General features: G+C 47.6%; 1 protein-coding gene across 9 annotated transcripts in view; it reads right to left on the minus strand.

The window, feature by feature from the left end:
- Positions 1–19,327, minus strand: part of IFT46 (intraflagellar transport 46) — a 103,802-nt gene that overhangs the window by 74,465 nt on the left and 10,010 nt on the right. For all 9 annotated transcript variants that reach the window (XR_015056647.1, XR_015056648.1, XM_085875730.1 and 6 more), the window contains 7 exons: positions 16,725–16,771; positions 15,497–15,672; positions 14,474–14,548; positions 14,157–14,250; positions 11,328–11,456; positions 10,974–11,092; positions 8,384–8,450 (listed from right to left, as the gene is read on the minus strand). Coding sequence is in view for 7 of the 9 variants with exons in the window: in XM_085875730.1 (XP_085731856.1) it covers positions 8,384–8,450; positions 10,974–11,092; positions 11,328–11,456; positions 14,157–14,250; positions 14,474–14,548; positions 15,497–15,672; positions 16,725–16,771 (707 nt within the window). In the remaining 2 variants the exon portion in view is untranslated. The remainder of the gene's footprint in view (positions 1–8,383; positions 8,451–10,973; positions 11,093–11,327; positions 11,457–14,156; positions 14,251–14,473; positions 14,549–15,496; positions 15,673–16,724; positions 16,772–19,327) is intronic.

Here is a 19,327-nt window from a genome sequence, read left to right on the forward strand (position 1 = left end):
GTCGGTCTGGGTGTGCCGTGGAGTTCGTCTGAAGTCTGGGAGCGGAGTCGAGCTGCAGTATCTTTTGGAGTCGCGGTGTAGTCGGGAGAACACCACAAGGCTCAAGTCCAGTGAAGGGCAGTCGGAACGCAGCAAAGCCGGCAGTAAGGTGCCGAACCGTGGGTCAGTAGAGAAAGCCCGAGAGAGGTCGCCAGCCAGCGAGTCACCATGACGGTGGCAGGTAACCAGCACGGTCTCGTGGAGCTCTTGCGGTCTTTACAGTTCCACGAACATAAAGGCCTACAGGTCCAGTCTGCCCTTTCCTTTCCTGGGGTTTTCTTTGAATGAAAGTTGTGGCGCCGTGTCCATAAGTAAAACTGTTAAGTGCGTGTACATAAATAATAGACAAATGGCTGTAGGGTCTTTGTTTGCTCGTGTTTTGTCCCTTACCCCCATTATATACGTGCCTTCATTGATCGCATACGTGTGTGAATAAATGCCCTTGTTTGAATGTCAACTGCTCGTTGCTTCCTCTTCCTCAATTGAACTGCCATACTTGCGTTCAAAATAAATAGCTGGCTTTTAATAGCCGATAAGATAATCGGGTCCAACGGGGCCTCGCGATAACACACCGCTCGGCAAATCGCAAACGGAGCGAGCTGCTTAAGCGGCTCATTTCCAAGCAGGTCCCGTTGAGGTGTAAATCCCTGGCATTTCTTTCTGCGCGCATACTTAGGTAAATTGACAATTCGGTGATCGGACCCTGTCGCGCGTGGACAGAGTTGGCTGATTTACGGTGTGATTAAAAACACACCCGTAGCTGGATTTCGGCGTTGATCCGAAAGCTGCGACTCGGTTTGCCCGTCCAGTGGGCACGCGGCCGCGATTAGCTAAAAGCGGTCGTTTGCACGCCGAGCGGGTGCGAAACCATAAAACTGGCGTCAGATCGTGGGATACAAATTCATCCCCCTCCACACTAAATTAACGGAACCGGATCAAGGGTGTGCGAGGCGACCCTCCGGTTCCATCAAATTACGAGCTTTTAAATTATTTCTGGTATGCAAAATGGCAGTTCAAGGCGAGCGGGGGCAGGGTGGTTTCGGAAATAAGTGAGATGAACCCATGGTCCAGGACACCACCATGCAGGAGAAACCCGTACCAGAAGGTTGGAAAAAGCGGCAATGCCGTTCATCTGGTTCTTACCCCTCAGCCCGAATTGGGCTGAAAAAGGGGTATTGTCGTCACAGGCGTTGTCCGGAGGGCGTCCGGGCGTCCGTCCGGGCGTCTGTCAACTTTTGGTTTCCGTCAATTTCGAGGAGAACGCCTTGTCCGATTAAATCCATTTTTGCAGGGTATGTTGGGGTTGAGTAGAGGAAGGTTCCTTTCGAAAATGGGCACGTTGCGATTTTCAATGTGGCCTCCATGGCAGCCATCTTGAAATTGGTTTCCGTCGATTTCGAGGAGAACGCCTTGTCCGATTAAATCCATTTTTGCAGGGTATGTTGGGGTTGAGTAGAGCAAGGTTCCTTTCGAAAATGGGCGCGCTGAGATTTTCAATGTGGCCTCCATGGCAGCCATCTTGAAATTGGTTTCCGTCGATTTTGAGGAGAACGCCATGTCCAATTAAATCCATTTTTGCAGTGTGTGCTGGGGCTGGGTAGAGGAAGGTTCCTTTCGATAATAATCAGTGCGATGCGATATCCAATATGGCGGCTAGGGCAGCCAACTTGAATTTGGTTTCCGGACAATAACTTGAGAACGGCTTGACAGATTGATTTTATTTTCATGGGGGTATAATGGAGGTGGTTAGAGGAAGGTTCCTTTCAATATTCAGCGCAATCCGATATCCAATATGGTGGCTGGAGCAACCATCTTGAATTTGGTTTCTGGACAATAACTTGAGAACGGCTTCACACATTGATTTTATTCTGGCGAGGTTTTATGGGGTTGAGTAGAGGAAGGTTGCTTTCCAAAATGGGCATGCTGCGATTTTCACTGTGGCCACCACGGCAGCCATCTTGAAATTGGTTTTTGTCAATTTTGAGAACGCCTTATCCGATTAAATCCATTTTTGCTGGGTGTGTTAGGGTTGAGTAGAGGAAGGTTCCTTTCGAAAATGGGCATGCTGCGATTTTCAATATGGCCACCATCTTGAAATTGGTTTGCGTCAAGGGGCTGAGGGGTTACGCCCGCTTTGCGGTGCTATTTTTTTTATTATGTCAACCCTCTCACTAATCATTGGCAGTGGGAGCACCCAGGGAAAGAGACTGCACAGCAGTTTATGGAAAAGATGAAACAACTAATAGAAATGAAGAAGGGAATGAAAGCCAAAATGGAGAACATGAATGCCAAAATGGATGAGATGAATGATGATATGCGAGCCCAGCGGGGCGAAACGCAGAGCATGGGGCTGAATCTCCAGGCAAGCACGAAGGGCATAATGGTGATTGCGCGTAACAAAACGCGGACCGCGGGTGAGAAAATGGCGACACCACGTGGCAACACGCTCGAACCAACGAGAGGGAGTGCAACGGCTGTCCGGCCCGCGATGAAGACGGGCGAAGTCGTAATTAATGGGGAGACCGAAACGTGTAGGAAGAGACATGAGGAGGTGACAACGACGGAAAAATTAATGGTGACGGAGACACGGATAACAAGGGAAGAAGCGGAAATAATAAACGAGGAGATGGAGACGCAGATAATAAAATAAATAAAGCAAGAAACGGAGGTAATGAACGAGGTGACGGAAACAGAAACGCAGGAGGTGGAGGAAATGATAATAGAGACGATGGCAGAAATAATAATGGAGACGAAGGAAACAAAAGAGGTGACAGAAACGCAAATAGTCACGATAACAGAGACACAGGAGATAGAGGGTGAATTGGACGGAAGTAAAGACAAACACACACACATGGAGGTAGTGGAGGACAATGGGGGCGAGCTGGCAGAATGTGTTGTGACCCGGTGCGAGCAGCAGGATGGCCTTCTTCAGGAAAGTGGGGAGGGAATATTCCCCCTTGAAGCAGATCACGACCAGGTGGGTCCGGTCGTGCCGAGCGAGTTAGGATGGGCGAGTGCTGTGGACGGGTACACGCGAAGCTTGGGGGGTATGGAGGCCCCGGGAGCCCTTGTGGTAGTACTAATTCCCAGCATGGTTGTTCCGGTGTGCGTGGTTACGTGTGTGGTTTCGAAATGTGTGCTGGAAAGCACGCATAGTGTGGGTGAAAGGTCGTGTGTGAAAGAAACCGCGTGTGCAAGTGAAATGGCATGTGTGAGTGAAAGGCCGTGTGTAAGAGAAACCGCGTGTGGAAGAGAAACCATGTGTGTGAGGTCGCTGTATGTAAGGGAGATGACGGTTGGTAAGAGACAACACGCAACCGCGCGTCATGGTGAGGTGTGTAAATGTCATGGCACGCGGGGGTGCGTGTGTTGAATGGCGACAAGGACGGCACCAGACGAGGGACAAAGGCCGAGTAGCAGCCGTAGCTGTTTTGGTGACCGTGCCGGATTCGCACGGCAGCGCGCGTGGGGTCCGTGCTGTGCTTCGCACGAGGCCGCCACATGCGCGCCTGCGCGAGTGAATTCTGGTCCGGAAACGCACGCGGTGGATGTCAGCCGATCCCACGGACGGACAGAAGCTCGGCTGGGATACGAATTTGGATCGGATGGGTTCTCCAGGCGAGCGTGTGTGTAAAGCTCCATGAGCAGAGCACATGTGCTCGCGTGGGGAGCCCCTCGAAACGCGGGCCTTGCTTGGGATGAGCAGGGTGACGTCGTGGTTGCATGGTTGGAATCCGGCAGGGGGGAAATCCCTGCCGGATGTTACCGTCCGAGAAGGGACGAGGTGCGCGAAGCGCGAACAGCTGCCATGACGTCACGGAAAAGAGCGCAGGTTGTGAGTTGCCGCGCTGGTGTGCGCAAAGAAAAAAAAAGAAGCAAGCCTCACCGTTTCGGGTAAACAAGATTCCCTGGGCAAGGGAGTGGGAGACCCCCTTGCCTTGGGCACAGGAATACCACGAGTTGGGGGAAGGGTTAAATAGTTAGACCGGCTTCATGGGGCAGGGACAAGTCCTCATGGGGCCCCTGGAATGGATTAGAGGGATTTTCGTTTAGATTTAGGATGGAAAATAATTTTGGAGTTGGAAGACAAAGACAGACTGTGAGTGTGTAGTGGGGACGTAGCTTAGCTACGTCAAGTTAAAAGGATGTGCTGTATTGTTAAGGGATGACAAGGGAGCACGAGGTAGTTATGGGATTTAGTAAAGAAGAATGGCAGTGTTCAGCGATGTGTGAGTTGGGAAATGAAAGGAAACATGTTAAGTGAGTGAGGGCCAGCAGGCCTGAGTGTATGGAGCGAATGTGGTATGCATGGTGCGATGAGTGATTGGGGGGAGGAGTGATTCCCACCCAAGGGACCCCGGGGTCAGTGTAAAGTGAGTTAGTGGGTTAGTCAAATTGACAAAATGGAGGTCGATTTGCTGTTGGTGCGAATGTAGGCTCGAAACCCGTTTGGAGGGGTGCAGGAGTCCTGTTGACGGGCTGGGAGCGTGGCTGCGAACGGTAAGTATCGCTTAGTGGGTACCCCGGGCACCAGGCTAGTCGGCCGCGGTAGGCCAAGGGCCCAAGTGGGGCCGGCATAGCGTAGTGGGCATGGGTGCGCCCACATGATGCGGGGCCCGTGGCGCCAATACCCACGTGGGCAGTGTCGTGGGCACGGGCACCCGGGGAAGGGGCCCGTGGCGCCAGCCTGCCACGTGAGCATCGAGGGGGAGTAGCCAGGGAGGGCACTCCCCAAATTTTAGGGAGCTGGTAGGCTCAGAGACAGTCGCAGGGCCCGGGGGTGCCATAGTTGGAGAATCGGCAGAGGGTAGTTCCTGCCAAGGGAGCCACGCGTCCCAGCCATGAGACCGTGCAAGGGCACGAATTGAAAATTGGAGGGCAAGGCCCAAATTGTGAGGCCACCAACACAGGCGACGGGAATCTTGGTTGGTAGAACCAATAGTTTAAGCGACAGGCGCTTTTGGAAAGCCCTGGGGTAGTTTAGGTGTAATAAATGTTAGGGTAGATAGGGAAGTGTACCCCTCCGCACCATCCATCCCTTCGCTCTCATTATGGGCCGCTGGATCGCTGAAGTCTGAGGAGGCCATTCTGAGGCTTAATTGGGCCTCAAGACAGGACACCAGCTCTCCATTATTCCCCTCCAGGAAGGGAATGTAGGGGTTGGGCGTAGGCAAGATGACATGGTAGGTTAGCCGGACAGAGACAATAATGGGGGTTAGGGAGATGAATTTATAGAGGGAAATAAAAGAAAAAAATAATAATAAAAAAAGAAGATGGAGCTAAATTTGTTTTGCAAATTAAGGGAGTGTGTATGGACAGAGACAGGCAAAGGCGATAGGTTGGGAGGGAGACAGTAGGGTAGGTCCGAGCCCGCCTTCAGACCGGTGGGCACCACCGCACTCGCTCCACACACCTCCAGAACAAGACAAGAGGCCGGCCAGCTTCACCCGCCGGCATGCTTTGCGACAGCGGCCTGTGCCGGCCTTGCCATGCCTTGTCTGCCTGCCTCTGCCTTGACCCCATGCCTGCTAGCCCTTATTTGCATTTGCCCCATTCCATCCAATACCATGTGCGCCAGTACCATCCACTGTTCAGCAGGGACTGTCCTGCAGGCAGCCGCATACAGAGACTGCATTGAGCAGCCTGTGCACCGTGTTTTGCATCCATCCATCTGCACAGGGAGACTGCATTGAGCAGCCCGTGCACCGTGTTTTGCATCCATCCATCCATCTGCACACGGAGAATGCATTGAGCAGCCCGTGCACCGTGTTTTGCATCCATCCATCTGCACACGGGGACTGCATTGATGCAGCCCGTGCACCATTCATTTTTTTGTGTTTGCTTGCATCAGTGCCCATCCAGTGTTCTGCAGGGACTGTCCTGCAGGCAGCCGCACACGGAGACTGCATTGAGCAGCCCGTGCACCGTTTTGTGTTCACTGCACTCATTTCAAGGGGGAGGCCTAAGACTGCATTGGGCAGCCGGCCACATTCCCTGTTCATACCTGCATTTGTTTCATGAGCCAAAGACTGCATTTGGGCAGCCTGGCTCCCTGCTTCAAAAATGGCCTGTGGGATGGCGCATAGCCGCCGGGTTGGGGTGAGTTGCCTTCAGCAGCTGAAGAAACAAACAAAAAGAAGGAAGAACATACCAGAAGGGGGTCATTTTGAACACGGCCCCAAAGACGTCTTGCCTTTAAGCTGCGGAGTGCTCACCCTGAAGTACTGTTGACATTACTATGTGCCTTTTTCCCAGAGTCCATCAGTCCTGGGCCATGGTTTAGTGTAAATGTATAAGGTTAAGGTTAAGGGTAAATTGTACATGAGTTGCTCCCCCTGCATGTTTGTCGTAGAGCCGGCAATTTAGTTAAGTCGTCTGCATGAGTTAGTTTGCCTAGTTAGTTACTCAGCCCGTAGGTTATTTACTTTTGGGACACGAATACACCAAATGTCGCACTCAGGGATCCAAAGGTAAATCGTACTAGGGGAAACTTACACATGAAGGCACACGAAAATTTGACGACTCGGGACGAGTCTGTAAAAAGGGGAGGGGTAGTGTTACGGTTGTGGAAATTCACAGAACACCATTCAGGCTTCCCAGAGATCAGTTATGTCGATAAGTGTGTGTTCAGATTAGATTTCCCCACCGATGTCTAAAGGGCTTTATTCATGTCACCGGGCTGTGATCTTTGAGTCAGCCATTATTCTTTTGCTATCTTTATTTTGGAACAACCACAACCACGACTTCAACAACCACAACTGCCTCTCAACAACCATGCCATCCCCACCACAGAGCAACCACAACATCGCCTCACCTTCATCTCCGTTACGCCGCCATCTTTTCGCCAGCCACGGCGAATCCCACGGACGAGCAGCATCTCCGCCGACAGAAGCGGGAGCCGACGATTTCTACAACGTCCGCTTTCCACGGCTGATGATTTCTACCACGTCCGCTCTCTCCGCGTTTCGCGACGAGATCGGATCAAAATGCCAAAAGGGGCGGAGACAGTGGGGGGTGAACGGTCATAGGAGGGAGATCATACCCACCTCCCCGGACCCCATAAAAAGGCGCGCTGGAACACCAAGCGAGTTGAGTCAGTTCTTCTTGCCTGAAGAGGTTGCCTGGAGTTTTGCCTGGAGTCGGTCTGGGTTCGCCAAGCAGTGAGTCGAGTTGAGTCGGTCTGGGTGCGCCGTGGAGTTCGTCTGAAGTCTGGGAGCGGAGTCGAGCTGCAGTCTCTTTTGGAGTCGTGGTGCAGTCGGGAGAACACCACAAGGCTCGAGTCCAGTCGGAGCGCAGCAAAGCCGGCAGTACGGTGCCGAACCGTGTGTCAGTGGAGAAAGCCGGAGAGAGGCCGCCAGCCAGCGAGTCACCATGAGTGGTGGCAGGTAACCAGCACGGTCTCGTAGAGCTCTTGCGGTCTTCACAGTTCCACGAACATAAAGGCCTAAGGGTCCAGTCTGCCCTTTCCTTTCCTGCGGTTTTCTTTGAATGAAAGTTGTGGTGCCGTGTACATACGTAGAACTGTGCATGTACAGAAATAATAAACAAACGGCTGTAGGGTCTTTGTTTACTCGTGTTTTGTACCTTACCCCCATTGCATACGTGCCTTCATCGATTGCATACGAGTGTGAATAAATGGCCTTGTTTGAATGTCAACTGCTCGTTGCATCCTCTTCCTCAATTGAACTGCCATACTTGCGTTTGAAATAAATAGCTGGCTTTTAATAGCCGAAAAGATAATCGGGTCCAACGGGGCCTCGCGATAAAACACCGATGGCAAATCGCAAACGGAGCGAGCTGCTTAAGCGGCTCGTTTCCATGCAGGTCCCATTGAGGTGTAAATTCCCGGAATTTCTGTCTGCGCGCATACTTGGGTAAATCGACAATTCGGCGATCGGACCCTGTCACGCGTGGACAGAAGAGTTGGCTGAATTACGGTGTGATTAAAAACACACCCGTAGCTGGATTTCGGCATTGATCCGAAAGCTGCGACTCGGTTTTCCCGTCCGGTGGGCACGCGGCCGCGATTAGCTAAAAGCGGTCGTTTGCCCACCGAGCGGGTGGGAAACCACAACAATATGTTAAAGGCTATGGCGGGGGGGGGGAAGTATGAAAAACCACAGGTGGGACAGAGAGATAGATGGAGAACAAACCTAGAGTCCCCTCCGGTGAAACTGGTAAGGGACTAATAACATGGCCGAGTCTAAAGCATCATAAGTTGGCGAGTGTAAAAATGAATAATAAAGGAAAAAAAGGACTTTTCATACAAATGTAACTCATCTATATATATCTGCCCCTTGGTATGTGCTAGAAATGGTAATGAAAGGCCCGATGCTCAACCAACCTTGCTCAGAGTATCTTCAAATTCGGGAGGCCACTCCTGCATGAGACTCTCAATGCTGGGCATGGGCCTAAAAAAGATAGTAAAATAAATCTTCACTGCATCTACATCAGCAAAACAAGCTTTGGCAGACAAATAATTGAGTCATTCACACTCATGCAGCACCTGGCTGTTTGTTTGCATTATTTCTGGGGGCATAGCCATGTTGGTGATGCAGTCAATTTGGCAAGGGCACTGATGGATAAAGGCGGACTCTTTCCTAAAGGGTGCACCCAAGTGATGATAACGGGTCACAAGTGCTAAAACACGTGTCATGCAGCATGTGCAATTGGTATTGGGTATTGGGTTGGTTCAACTGCTTGTGCTGAACTGTATTTTAATCTCCTCATTGTCGATTGAAATCTCAAACCTAGTAGGTTGGTCAAGGTAAAGGTCCACTGTATTCCTTGGCATGGGGGCACTGCATTTGTGGCACAGTGATGCCCCATTCGTGATGACGCAACCTGAAGATTACTTTGCGAACGAATAATTAACGTGTGCAGAGCGTGTTGAAGTGGCGTTAATGCTCATTTGTGTGGTGGGAGACATTTTCTTTTTTATACAGTCTCTGAATATCCCATCACTCTCTGGACTCTCTGGAAAATCCTCTATTTCTCTTTGCCGACGACTCCACCCTCTGCCGTACCATCTGTCATCCCTCAGACCGGCAAGCAGCAGCTTCTTCGCTCACTGCAGATCTGGATAAAATCACAAACTGGTCCAACACGTGGAACATGTCTTTCAATCCAGACAAGTCTCACACTCTCACTATGTCTCTTCGAAAGGACCGTTTACAAAACCCCCCCATCCACTTTCTCAACAATCCTCTGGAAGAAGTCTTTTCTTTCAAGCTTCTAGGTCTCACTATCTGCCATGACCTTTCCTGGGAAAGTCACATTTCCAACCTCGCCTCAAAAGCCAGTCGCCGACTGGGAATCCTCCGTCGTGCTAAGTCCTTCCTCGGCCCTCTTGAGCTCCTGACCACTTACAAAGCTTTTGTCCGTAGCCTGATGGAGTACTGCTCTCCCCTCTGGGCTGGTGCTCCTGCCTCCCACCTTTCTCGGCTTCACGCTGTCGAAACCAGGGCATTTAAGATCATCGGCATCTCCCGCAATGAAGCTGAGTCTTTGGGCCTCTCACTCAATCACCGCAGGTTGGTCGGTGGTCTTTCTGTCTTCTACCGACTCCTCTCCAGCCTTGCCCCCCTGCTCTCTCTGCGATTTGTCCCCACCACATTTCCACAGGGCGCTCAAGGTCCGCCAACAACCCCCTTCCGGTAAAACTACCAAAATCACGAATCACTGCTCATCTTCACTCTTTCATTCCTCTTTTTTCCCGCCTTTGGAATAAACTTCCTCACTCTATTCTTTCCCATTCTTCCCTCCAGGCTTTCAAAACAGCTGTTCACCACCACCTCTTATCTTCCCCCATCCAAATCCTCGATCTTTTCTACCCCCGCTAATCCACCCAAGCCCACTTCCATCATTTCTCCTGCTTTCCTTCCTGAAAGTCCCTGAAATGTCCATCTTCTCTTCGCCATGTTCCCCGTCCCATCCCCATCCCTCTCCCTTCCACAGTTCACCTAATGTGTCTGTTCCCCACTGTTTTGTCCCTTCCACTCCCGCCCCTCTTGTCTCATGCCTCCTTGCTGTGAGTTGTGTGTTAGCTCTCATACGAGCCTCGACCAAGGTATACAAAAAAAAAAAAAAAAAAATCACCTTACATAATTTGTGTTCACCAAGGAGCATCGACCAAGCAGTGCAACAGCTAAATGATTGGCAATCAAATCCATGAGCCTTTATGTGGCCGGTCAGATATTTATCGTGCTGAGCAACACAAACTAAACTAGAAGGGCACTTGGTAGAGCGCATACCTCCGCCACGTAATGTGTGATCCACGAGAACATATCGGGACCAATACATTTTTGAAAATCATTCTTTTCTCGTTTTTGGCCCTATCTTTCAATGGTGAAGAATCACTTGATATAATTAAATAATTCTCATCCAGATCTGGATTTGGATCTTCACCAAAATCAAATCAATTTGTTGTGGTCACACACCCAACATGTCCACCAAGTTTCATCCGAATTCATACACAACTTTTTGAGATATCATGCTGTATACGAGTTTAGCCCTATCTCTCAATGGTGAAGAATCACTTAAAAAAATTCTAGTAGTCGGATCTGGATCCAGATCTTCACCAAAATTGAATCAATTCTTCCTTGTCACACACCCAACGTGCCCACCAGTTTTGTCCGAATCCGTCCACAACTTTTTGAGATATCATGCTATATATCATTTTTGGCCCGATCTCAATGGTGAGTAATCAATTAAAAAATTGTAGTAGTCGGATTCGGATCCAGATCTTCACCAAAATGTAATCAGTCACACACCTTGTCACACACCCAATCTGCCCACCAAATTTCATCTGGATCCATCCACAACAGTTTGAGATATCTTGCACACACAAACAAACACACAAAGAGGGATGAAAACATAACCTCCTTCACCTTCGGTAGCAGAGGTAAATATCAAATAAAGGTGCATGTGCTGACCTGCTGTACTCCACATGTGGTGCTGCCTTGGAATGGCGCAGCTCTGTGATGCTGTGCACCCAATTTTCAATTGTCTTGGGAAGCTGCTCACCTACCTGCACAGTCTTCACTTTCATGGCCTGCAAGCAAACAAATGGGCAGGTGCACAAGTATGGAGCCTTGAACCTTCACTGCTACATGCTCTTCTGCCGACAAGGACCAGTGTTATCTTCCAACCGTACCCGCCTCCACTTAAGTCATCTCATGTGCTTTGTCAGAGCTTTACTGCCCGAGCCAACGTGTTGGCTAGAATGCTCACAAGGAAACTTGGGAGAAAGCAAAAGTGGGAAAACGATGAGGTCCTAACTCACACACCATGGCTAAAGGCTGGCTGCTCTCCTCTTCAAGCCACAAGTTCAGCACCGTGGGTTCAGATTGCTGTCCACATGGCTCGTCGAGGACTGTCAATCCCAACGTTTCTGGTTTCCCATCTGGCCGTGAGACCTGCCAGCCAGAACCAGAAACAAAGGAACCAAACAAAAACAATGACCTCTTTGAACAATTGCAAATTGGGCAAGGCTTCAATCCTTACACTGCTCAGGAATACAGGGTGGAACACAGAAGAGGAATGGCATAGACTCTAAAATAAAATTTAGATTTTGGTGATGATGGAGAGCTGCCAAAGCTGCATTCGCCAAGTACCCCCTTAAGTCCATACTTCAAAATATTATGTTAAACTATGAATAAATGATTGGAATAATCATTATTCTTATTCTTTTGTATTGTTACCATTGTGGGGGAAGATGGAGGAGTTTCATAGCGAAGTTAGGATAGTATAGAGTTGCCTGGTCCGTGGACATGTAGGAGACATCTCAATGTAAATTAAGGAGGAAAACTGTAAGCTTAAGTGTTACTTGTCATCACATTAGTGGGGGGAGGGGGGGGTGCTGTGTTAATTAGATAGGGATTAAGATCAATTTCCCCCAGTATGTAATTGCCCCCTGTGACCTTTTCCTACGTTTTTGCATTTACAAGTCAGCAATAACAGGAATCACGTCCTTAAGACAACAACAAACAAGCCAAATGTGCCAAGCAGGCAGAAGCCCCGTATTCCCGGCTTCGTGCCAGCAAGCCATACCCGGAGGTGGATGATTGATGAGTGTAACATCAGAAGCAAGAAGGAAGAGGAGATGGTTTTGTTGGGTTGAATTGAGTGTGATGGACGTGGTCGAGAGATGACAGAGCTCAGAGATGGCATGTAAGATCAGGGCATTACGGCTGGCTTTCCTTCGATGCAGAAAGAAGACGGCATGATTCTCGTATTTGTGTTGAGGCGAAATGGTTCGCGTGGTGGAGCAAGACGCTGGCCATTGACTCTTGGCTGGGTCGTGAGAGACCGACCTCAAAGCCTCGTGTATATCACCGAAGGGAGCGGTGCCATTCTTTAGAGAGCAGCGGCGTCGGCAAGCACGATCAACGAGGAAGCCGCACGGTGGTTGGTGAGCCCTGGTGTTGAATACCACCAAACGTATGTTTCCCGCCCAGAGAGTGGCTCGGCGCCATTTTGGGCACGTCTTCTCACGCAGGAAGAAGCGCCTCAATCCCAAAGTTCAATAAAGACTATCCCTGGACAAAGCTAAATGCCAGAATAAATGGAGCATTTGTTTTTCTTTTTTTTCCCCTTGTCTGTATTAAAGTCCGTGTGTAGAGGCGCCTCCAATTTTGGCTTTAATTTGCCTCACATTTTATGATTACATTTTCAGTTATTACCCTTGTAATTATTTGATCTATTTTCATTAAATCCCCATGTTTATTTTAAGTTGCTTGTATCCATGTATCTGTCGTGGGTTCGAGTATAAACCCCTTGTGCTGTGCTTCCGTTGTGTACGTGCACATGCCGCCCCTGCTCCTCCCACACAAGTCATAATCTCTGAGGATCACGTGTCCGCCTCTAAAAAGAAAACCGCTTTGCAATCCGGCCTGGTCAGTGTTAATCGCCCGTCCACCAGAATTGGTTTGGGGGGGGGGGGGGGTTAACCTAACCGGTGACGGCTGTGACATTTGGTGTCAGAAGTGGGATTCAAACCCTGATCAACCATTTATTGATCAAGAGTGGGATATGAACCCCCCTGATTCCCTCGGGAATGCAGGATTCGAACTCTGAACAACATTTCACAGGGGAGATTAAATTGTTGATCACGACAATTGGTTTCAGGAGAAAAGAACGCTTGAAAATTTAAGGGAGAGAAACATATTTTTTCTGAGGAGATTAAACACGTGTGGGAAATGGCAGACATGCATAAAATGGCAGTTCGGTGGGAAGGTAGTAGGAATGAAGGAAGCGAGTCGAGGGTGGAGCTGGTTTATAAGTATAGGGTAAAAGTTTCCCCCATCCCGAGCGGGGACCCCCACCACCAAAAATTCCCCTCCCGCAGGACATACAGATTCCCCTGAGATCCACACCCAATAGTAGCAGATCGGCCTTGGCAAAACCATTTGAGATGAATCAGATGTGCGACATGATGAAACAACTAATGGAAGAAATGAATGGGAAGATGCAAACACCGAGGGATGAAATGAATGGGAATATGCAAAAAATGGCTGGGGATTTACAAACACAACTAACAGCAAATCAGGAGGAAATGAAGGCGGGTCAAAGGGAGCTGAAGGTGGAGCTGGAAAAGGTAAAGGCGGGGCAACCTGCCTGCCCACCAAGTTTTGTCCAAATCCGTCAACAACTTCTTGAGATATCCTGCTATATATTGTTTTAGCCCCATCACTCAATGGCGAAGAATAACTTAAAACATTCTTGGATCCAGTTCCGGACCTTAACCAAAATCGAATCAATTCTTCCTTGTTACATACCCAACGTGCCCATCAAGGTTCGTCCGAATCCATCCCCAATTTTTTTGAGATATCCTGCTATTTGTCGTTTTTGGCCCATCACTCAATGGTGAAAAATCAATTTAAAATTTCAGATCCAGATCTGGATTCGGATCTTCACCAAAATCTAATCATTTTGTCCTTCACATACCCAAGCTCTCCACCAAATTTCGGCCAACTTCGTCTACAACTTTTTAAGATATTTTGTTTACGAACAAACAAACAGACGAGTGAAAACATAACCTCCATCCAACTTCGGTAGCTGAGGCAAATCAGTCATAATACTCACTGCAGGTTTGAAAAGAATAATGCACATCATACCTTGATAAACGGGTCGATGTCTCCAATGGAAGGTGTGAAATTTGGAATAAATGGTTTGAGCTTGAACTTCAATGGTATGGTTTGTGGTGTATACCTGCCACAGAGAACATGGGGCTTTAGTAAACTGAACAAAACAACACAAAGTACTGCAGAGCAAAATAGTATGGTATTTAACAAAGTCAAATGGGCTTGGAATCCCATTACAGACCCAGGTTCAGCTGAACTGCATATTTCATTTCATCACAACACTTCACCAAAACCACCTTCACTCTTTGGGTCATGTCAAGAACCCAAGTGTTTGCACCTATCTAACACACCTCGTGATGTGTTGGAAGATTTCCTTGAGGTCAGGAGTGACTGCGAGGTGTGCATAGTCGGATGGATTGTATGACCTGAAACAGCAGAAACAACACAATCATTCATTAATCGATTAATTAATTCACTCATTCATCAGGACTGACAGGATAGCTCAGTGGTTGCTTGCTCGCCTTTGAGCTGTCTAGATTGGGTTTGATTCCTGATCTGACAAACACCATCACCCTCGTGCTTCCGAGGCAGGGCACTGCATCAATGAATGCACATCCATCAGATGGTACATGAAGCTGGTGTCGCATCTGCCAGCATTGGTTGCTGTTGTTGGACATTAAAGATCACACAGTGTCCTTCGCAAAGAGGAGGCGATTGTCGCCGTCACTCTGAAAAACTTCCAAAATCCTGCCATAACCAGCTGTGGAGACTCCACAAGGTCCAATCGCAAGTCAAGCCTCTGGAATTGTCTTTCCACGATTGACCAATGTTCCATGGGATTGTAAGATACATGGCCGGGATACGGCACCAACAATAGGAATTCAATCAACAAGTCTCCCCAGAATCAAGCACATGGTGACAACTAGCATACAGTTAATTCAATAATCCAATAAATAAACATTTACACTTGGAGGTTGCTGCTTTAAGTGTGTTTTATTAACTATAATATAAAACTTTGCAATTCAAACTACCTTTTAAATATTCGCGAAAATGGATTATTACCTCAGGCTTTCTATTTTCAGGTCTTCTTCTGGCATCATTAAAGTCATTAACGAGACACAAACTGATGAAGAAACAGGTGCTGCAAAGGTGTAAGATAAGTCACTCCTGATAGAAATATATTGCCACAAGAAAGTGTTGTGGAGAAATGAGGTGTAGTGTACATGCACAAGAGCCATGTTTAGGTAGAGCGGAGACACCAATCTAAAAACTACTGAAATGTTACACCTGAACAGGAAACCATCTTAGAAAAGAAAACAAGCCAAGACTGTTATATTGACAGAAAGAGCATCTTCATCATTGCCACTGCCTACCCCTCAGGGCCCAAGATGGATTCATTGTCATCTGAATCTGTCTCTCCCGAATCATCATCATCGTCATCATCATCATCATCGTCTTCTTCTTCACTATCCTCTTCTTCATCCTCCTCTTTTTCCTTATCTCCATCACCTCCAGCCGTTGGACTGCCTTCTTTGTCAAACCACTTTCTCTGAAAATGCAAGCGCACAAGAAACTGCGAATGAATATACGTTAGCATTTGCAAAACTACCAAGACTGATAAAGATGCCAGATCCAAAACCATGATCTTTTCTATACCCATTAAACAAGCAATACCCCTCCCAAAATTTTGCTTCTGTGTCCATCTTGTCCACCCTTTGCGTTCTTCCCTACCTTTCATCGTTACCAGCATCCCTTGTTTGTCCATGAACTTTTTCCTCTCTGCCCTGCTGTTGGCATTTCCCACTTCTCCTGCTGTTCTTTTTGTTATGTTGTGTCCTGTTCCATTCTGTGTTCTAGCTCTTCCATGAGCCAAGACCATGTATACAAAAAAGAAGAAAAAATGAGGAGACCATTTCATCCAAAGCCTGCACTATTATTACCAACCCATGGTTGATTAATTATTATTTGTGCTCTTTTGTTTTAAATGCTGAGATTTAAGCAAGGAAGCAGCACGTACAATTTTTGAAGTCTGTGGTATGACTCGGCCAGGGTTCAAACCATCGACCTCCCAAACTCAGAGCGGACACTCAAACCATTACGGTTATTTATCTCGTGCAGGATTTAACACAATACGTCTTTGGTAACGTACTTCCTATAAATATTTTAACGCACATGCACTCACTCAGGCTCACTCCTACACGATGAGTGCAATGTAATGGTGATGCAACAGCGTATTAGCACGAACCAAAGTACTTACACACCTGAACCACAATTTACCACATAATTCTCTCTGTACCCCCCCCCCACCCCCGTCCCACCTCTGTCCCACCTCCCACAGCAACAGAAACAAGTCAGAATATGTGTGTGTGTGTGTGTGTGTGTGTGTGTGTGTGTGTGTGTGTGTGTGTGTGTGTGTGTGTGTGTGTGTGTGTGTGTGTGTGTGTGTGTGTGTGTGTGTGTGTGTGTGTGTGTGTGTGTGTGTGTGTGTAACATGTGAATGCAATGATTATAATGAAGTAGATGAGCTACGTGGTTGAATAGGTTGCCAATTTGTACACACAATACCAAACACAAAAGCCACACTTTTCAGATTTTTCTGACCATGTTTCCATCCATCCTGCTTGCCATCATGTCTGCCTCCCGGAGCACTTTGGGAAGAGATTGGGGTGTCAGAGACAGGGGTTACAGAAAATGAGAGTGAGACAGAAGGAAAATGAGTCAATATTGATAATAAATAAATCAAGAACAGCAACAGTCTAAAAACAAGTGAAATCCTTCAATGCAGCACATGTCGTGAAGCAAATGAGTACACTAATGTTAAAATATGCAATTTATGCTTTTTCAGTTGAAAAGCAATTAAAAAGCGTACTTAATATTTGAAATGTAAAAATCTTGTTATTATTGTGATAAGCACCTTTATATATAACAGAAGGAATGAAATCGTTCGATACAGCATGGCAGGGGGCCACAAAAGAATGATGTAAAAAAATAATAATCATAAAGTTAATGTACAGACAAACAAATGATGAGTAAAATGTAAGCTTTGCTGATGAAAAGATGAAAGCAAAGCTAAAATATTTGTTGAGCAAAACATTGAAACATCGTGGTTACACCAACGACATAATATTAGTTATATTGTTATGATATAAAATATAGATGAACACATTTTGAATTTAAGCATATTTAATTTTTGCATATTTTGAATGTACAGTAAAAAGTTATGAAAATAATTCAAGATGTCCCTGGTTGAAAGAACCACTTATCACTTTGCCACCAATATCTGCCATAATTGTAAGTAAATTTCAACTACTAATGCATGACGAAACACTCGTTTATGGCTAATATTAAAGAGAATGATGGCATAAGAAGAACTTAGCTTTCAGCCTTCGGCGCGAAATGCCATGGTGGGCGGAAATGACGTCTTTCATTAGTTCGTACATGAGAGGGGAGCGTTTCTTGGTTTTTTTCCGTCAAGCAATAAATTCACTGGTTTTCACATATATAACACATTAGTTTCACAAATTTCCATTGAAATACTCGGGTATTTCCATCAATTGTCCTCATTTCCGTCTAGGATACGCACTGCCATCTACCGGACGGCCGTCATTGGTTCACTTGAGGCACGTGGGGGGGTGGGGGGGACACCGGGGACATTTCAAACTCGGTGCAATTGTATACTGCGCACGCGCTGTAATAAAACCAAATGTAATAGAGATCAAAAATTAAAAACATTAATATTCCACAAACAAATTGAGATCAAGTTAATGAAGATCCTACACAAGAGTTTGCATTTCAATGAGTAGAAAAGTCAAGACTGCATTGGTTTGTATAACTTCCCACCAAACCATATGTAATGTTGTGATACTTTTAAAATATTTTTCTAATAGAGATTTCGAGCTTTGGGAAGAGCTGGACAGAATCAGCCAGTGTGTCCATGATAGCAAATCCCATTTAGAGGGTAATCAGAAGGTTGAAGAGTGAAAGATGGGAAGCAGCAATGACATACTCCATGACACTTCAGATAAAGGCCCTGTTCATAAAAAGCTGAGAATGGCCGAGGAAGGACTCGATCCTGTGGAGAACTCTGAGGCGGTGAGTGAGCGGCTCTGGAAGCCAATTTGGACATGTGATATGCCCAAGAAAGGTTTTATCTGGTGAGGCCGAAGAGCTCCAGAAACAATTTCTCCCAAAACTCTGAGCACAGATATTGGGGGGGGTGTGGGGGGGGGAGTTGTCAGTGAGTCCTTATAGAGGTAAAGAGCAAGAGGATGGGTCTTTGCTGCATCGTAGGAATATTCCAATTGTCAGGTTAGGCCAGATCAGATCTGTGACTTGCTGCAGGTATCATGTAAACCTGTACTAACCTGTTCCATGGTCGGGTTGTCGGCGACGAAACCATCTCCCCCACCAGGTTTCTGGTGAGGAGGGTGTATGATATGGACACCCAGCAGGATGAAGAACAAAACCTGTCAAAGAGCAGAGGAACTCCTTGTGAGCCAACTGCCATCTATATCAAGAGCCCAACTGTGTCTGCAGACGTCCTCCTGCAGTTGGGTTACTTCCTACTAGGAGGTTGGTGGCAGGATTTGCACTCCGGCCACCGTAAACCCCTTCATTCCGCAAAACATTACAGAAGCAAAAACAAAATCTGAAAACCCAATCCGTGGGAGTACCTCCTGTGCAGCTTCCCTTCGCAGGGCAGCTCACTGGGTGACTGGATTGGGGCAAAGCCTTCGGGAACCCCAATCTTTGATGATAGGAGAAAAACCACGGGGTAACATTCCCGGGTCAGATGGCGGGAGAGTGTGTCGGGGTGGTGCTGAGGTGTCGTCCACCAGAAAGCGGTCTGCTTGGGTTTTACCTGAGACGGTCCCTTCGGGTGGGTGCCTGGAATGTCCTATCCCAAAGAGAGGATGATCACCTGTTTCTGTGATCATCTGAGCTCAAGCGTTTGGACATCGGTATTGCAGCACTCTCTGAGGTTCGGAGACCGGATTGCGACAAAATCATGGCGGGTGGTTACACCTACTATTGGCTTGGTCGCTCTGTTGGTTACCATGCCAAAGAAGTTGCTGCAGCTGTGTCCAAGAAGCTGACTCCAATGATAACTGAGGTAACACCGGTCAACGAGTGTATTATGAGACGAAAGAGTCGTCACTCCTTGGGTGTCATTTCCCTGGTCTCTGCATATGCTCCGACTGAAG

The sequence above is a fragment of the Eptatretus burgeri genome, chromosome 3 (genome assembly GCF_056783735.1).
Source record: "Eptatretus burgeri isolate ZD-2024b chromosome 3, Ebu_testis_v1, whole genome shotgun sequence".
In the NCBI taxonomy this organism is placed as follows: domain Eukaryota; kingdom Metazoa; phylum Chordata; class Myxini; order Myxiniformes; family Myxinidae; genus Eptatretus; species Eptatretus burgeri.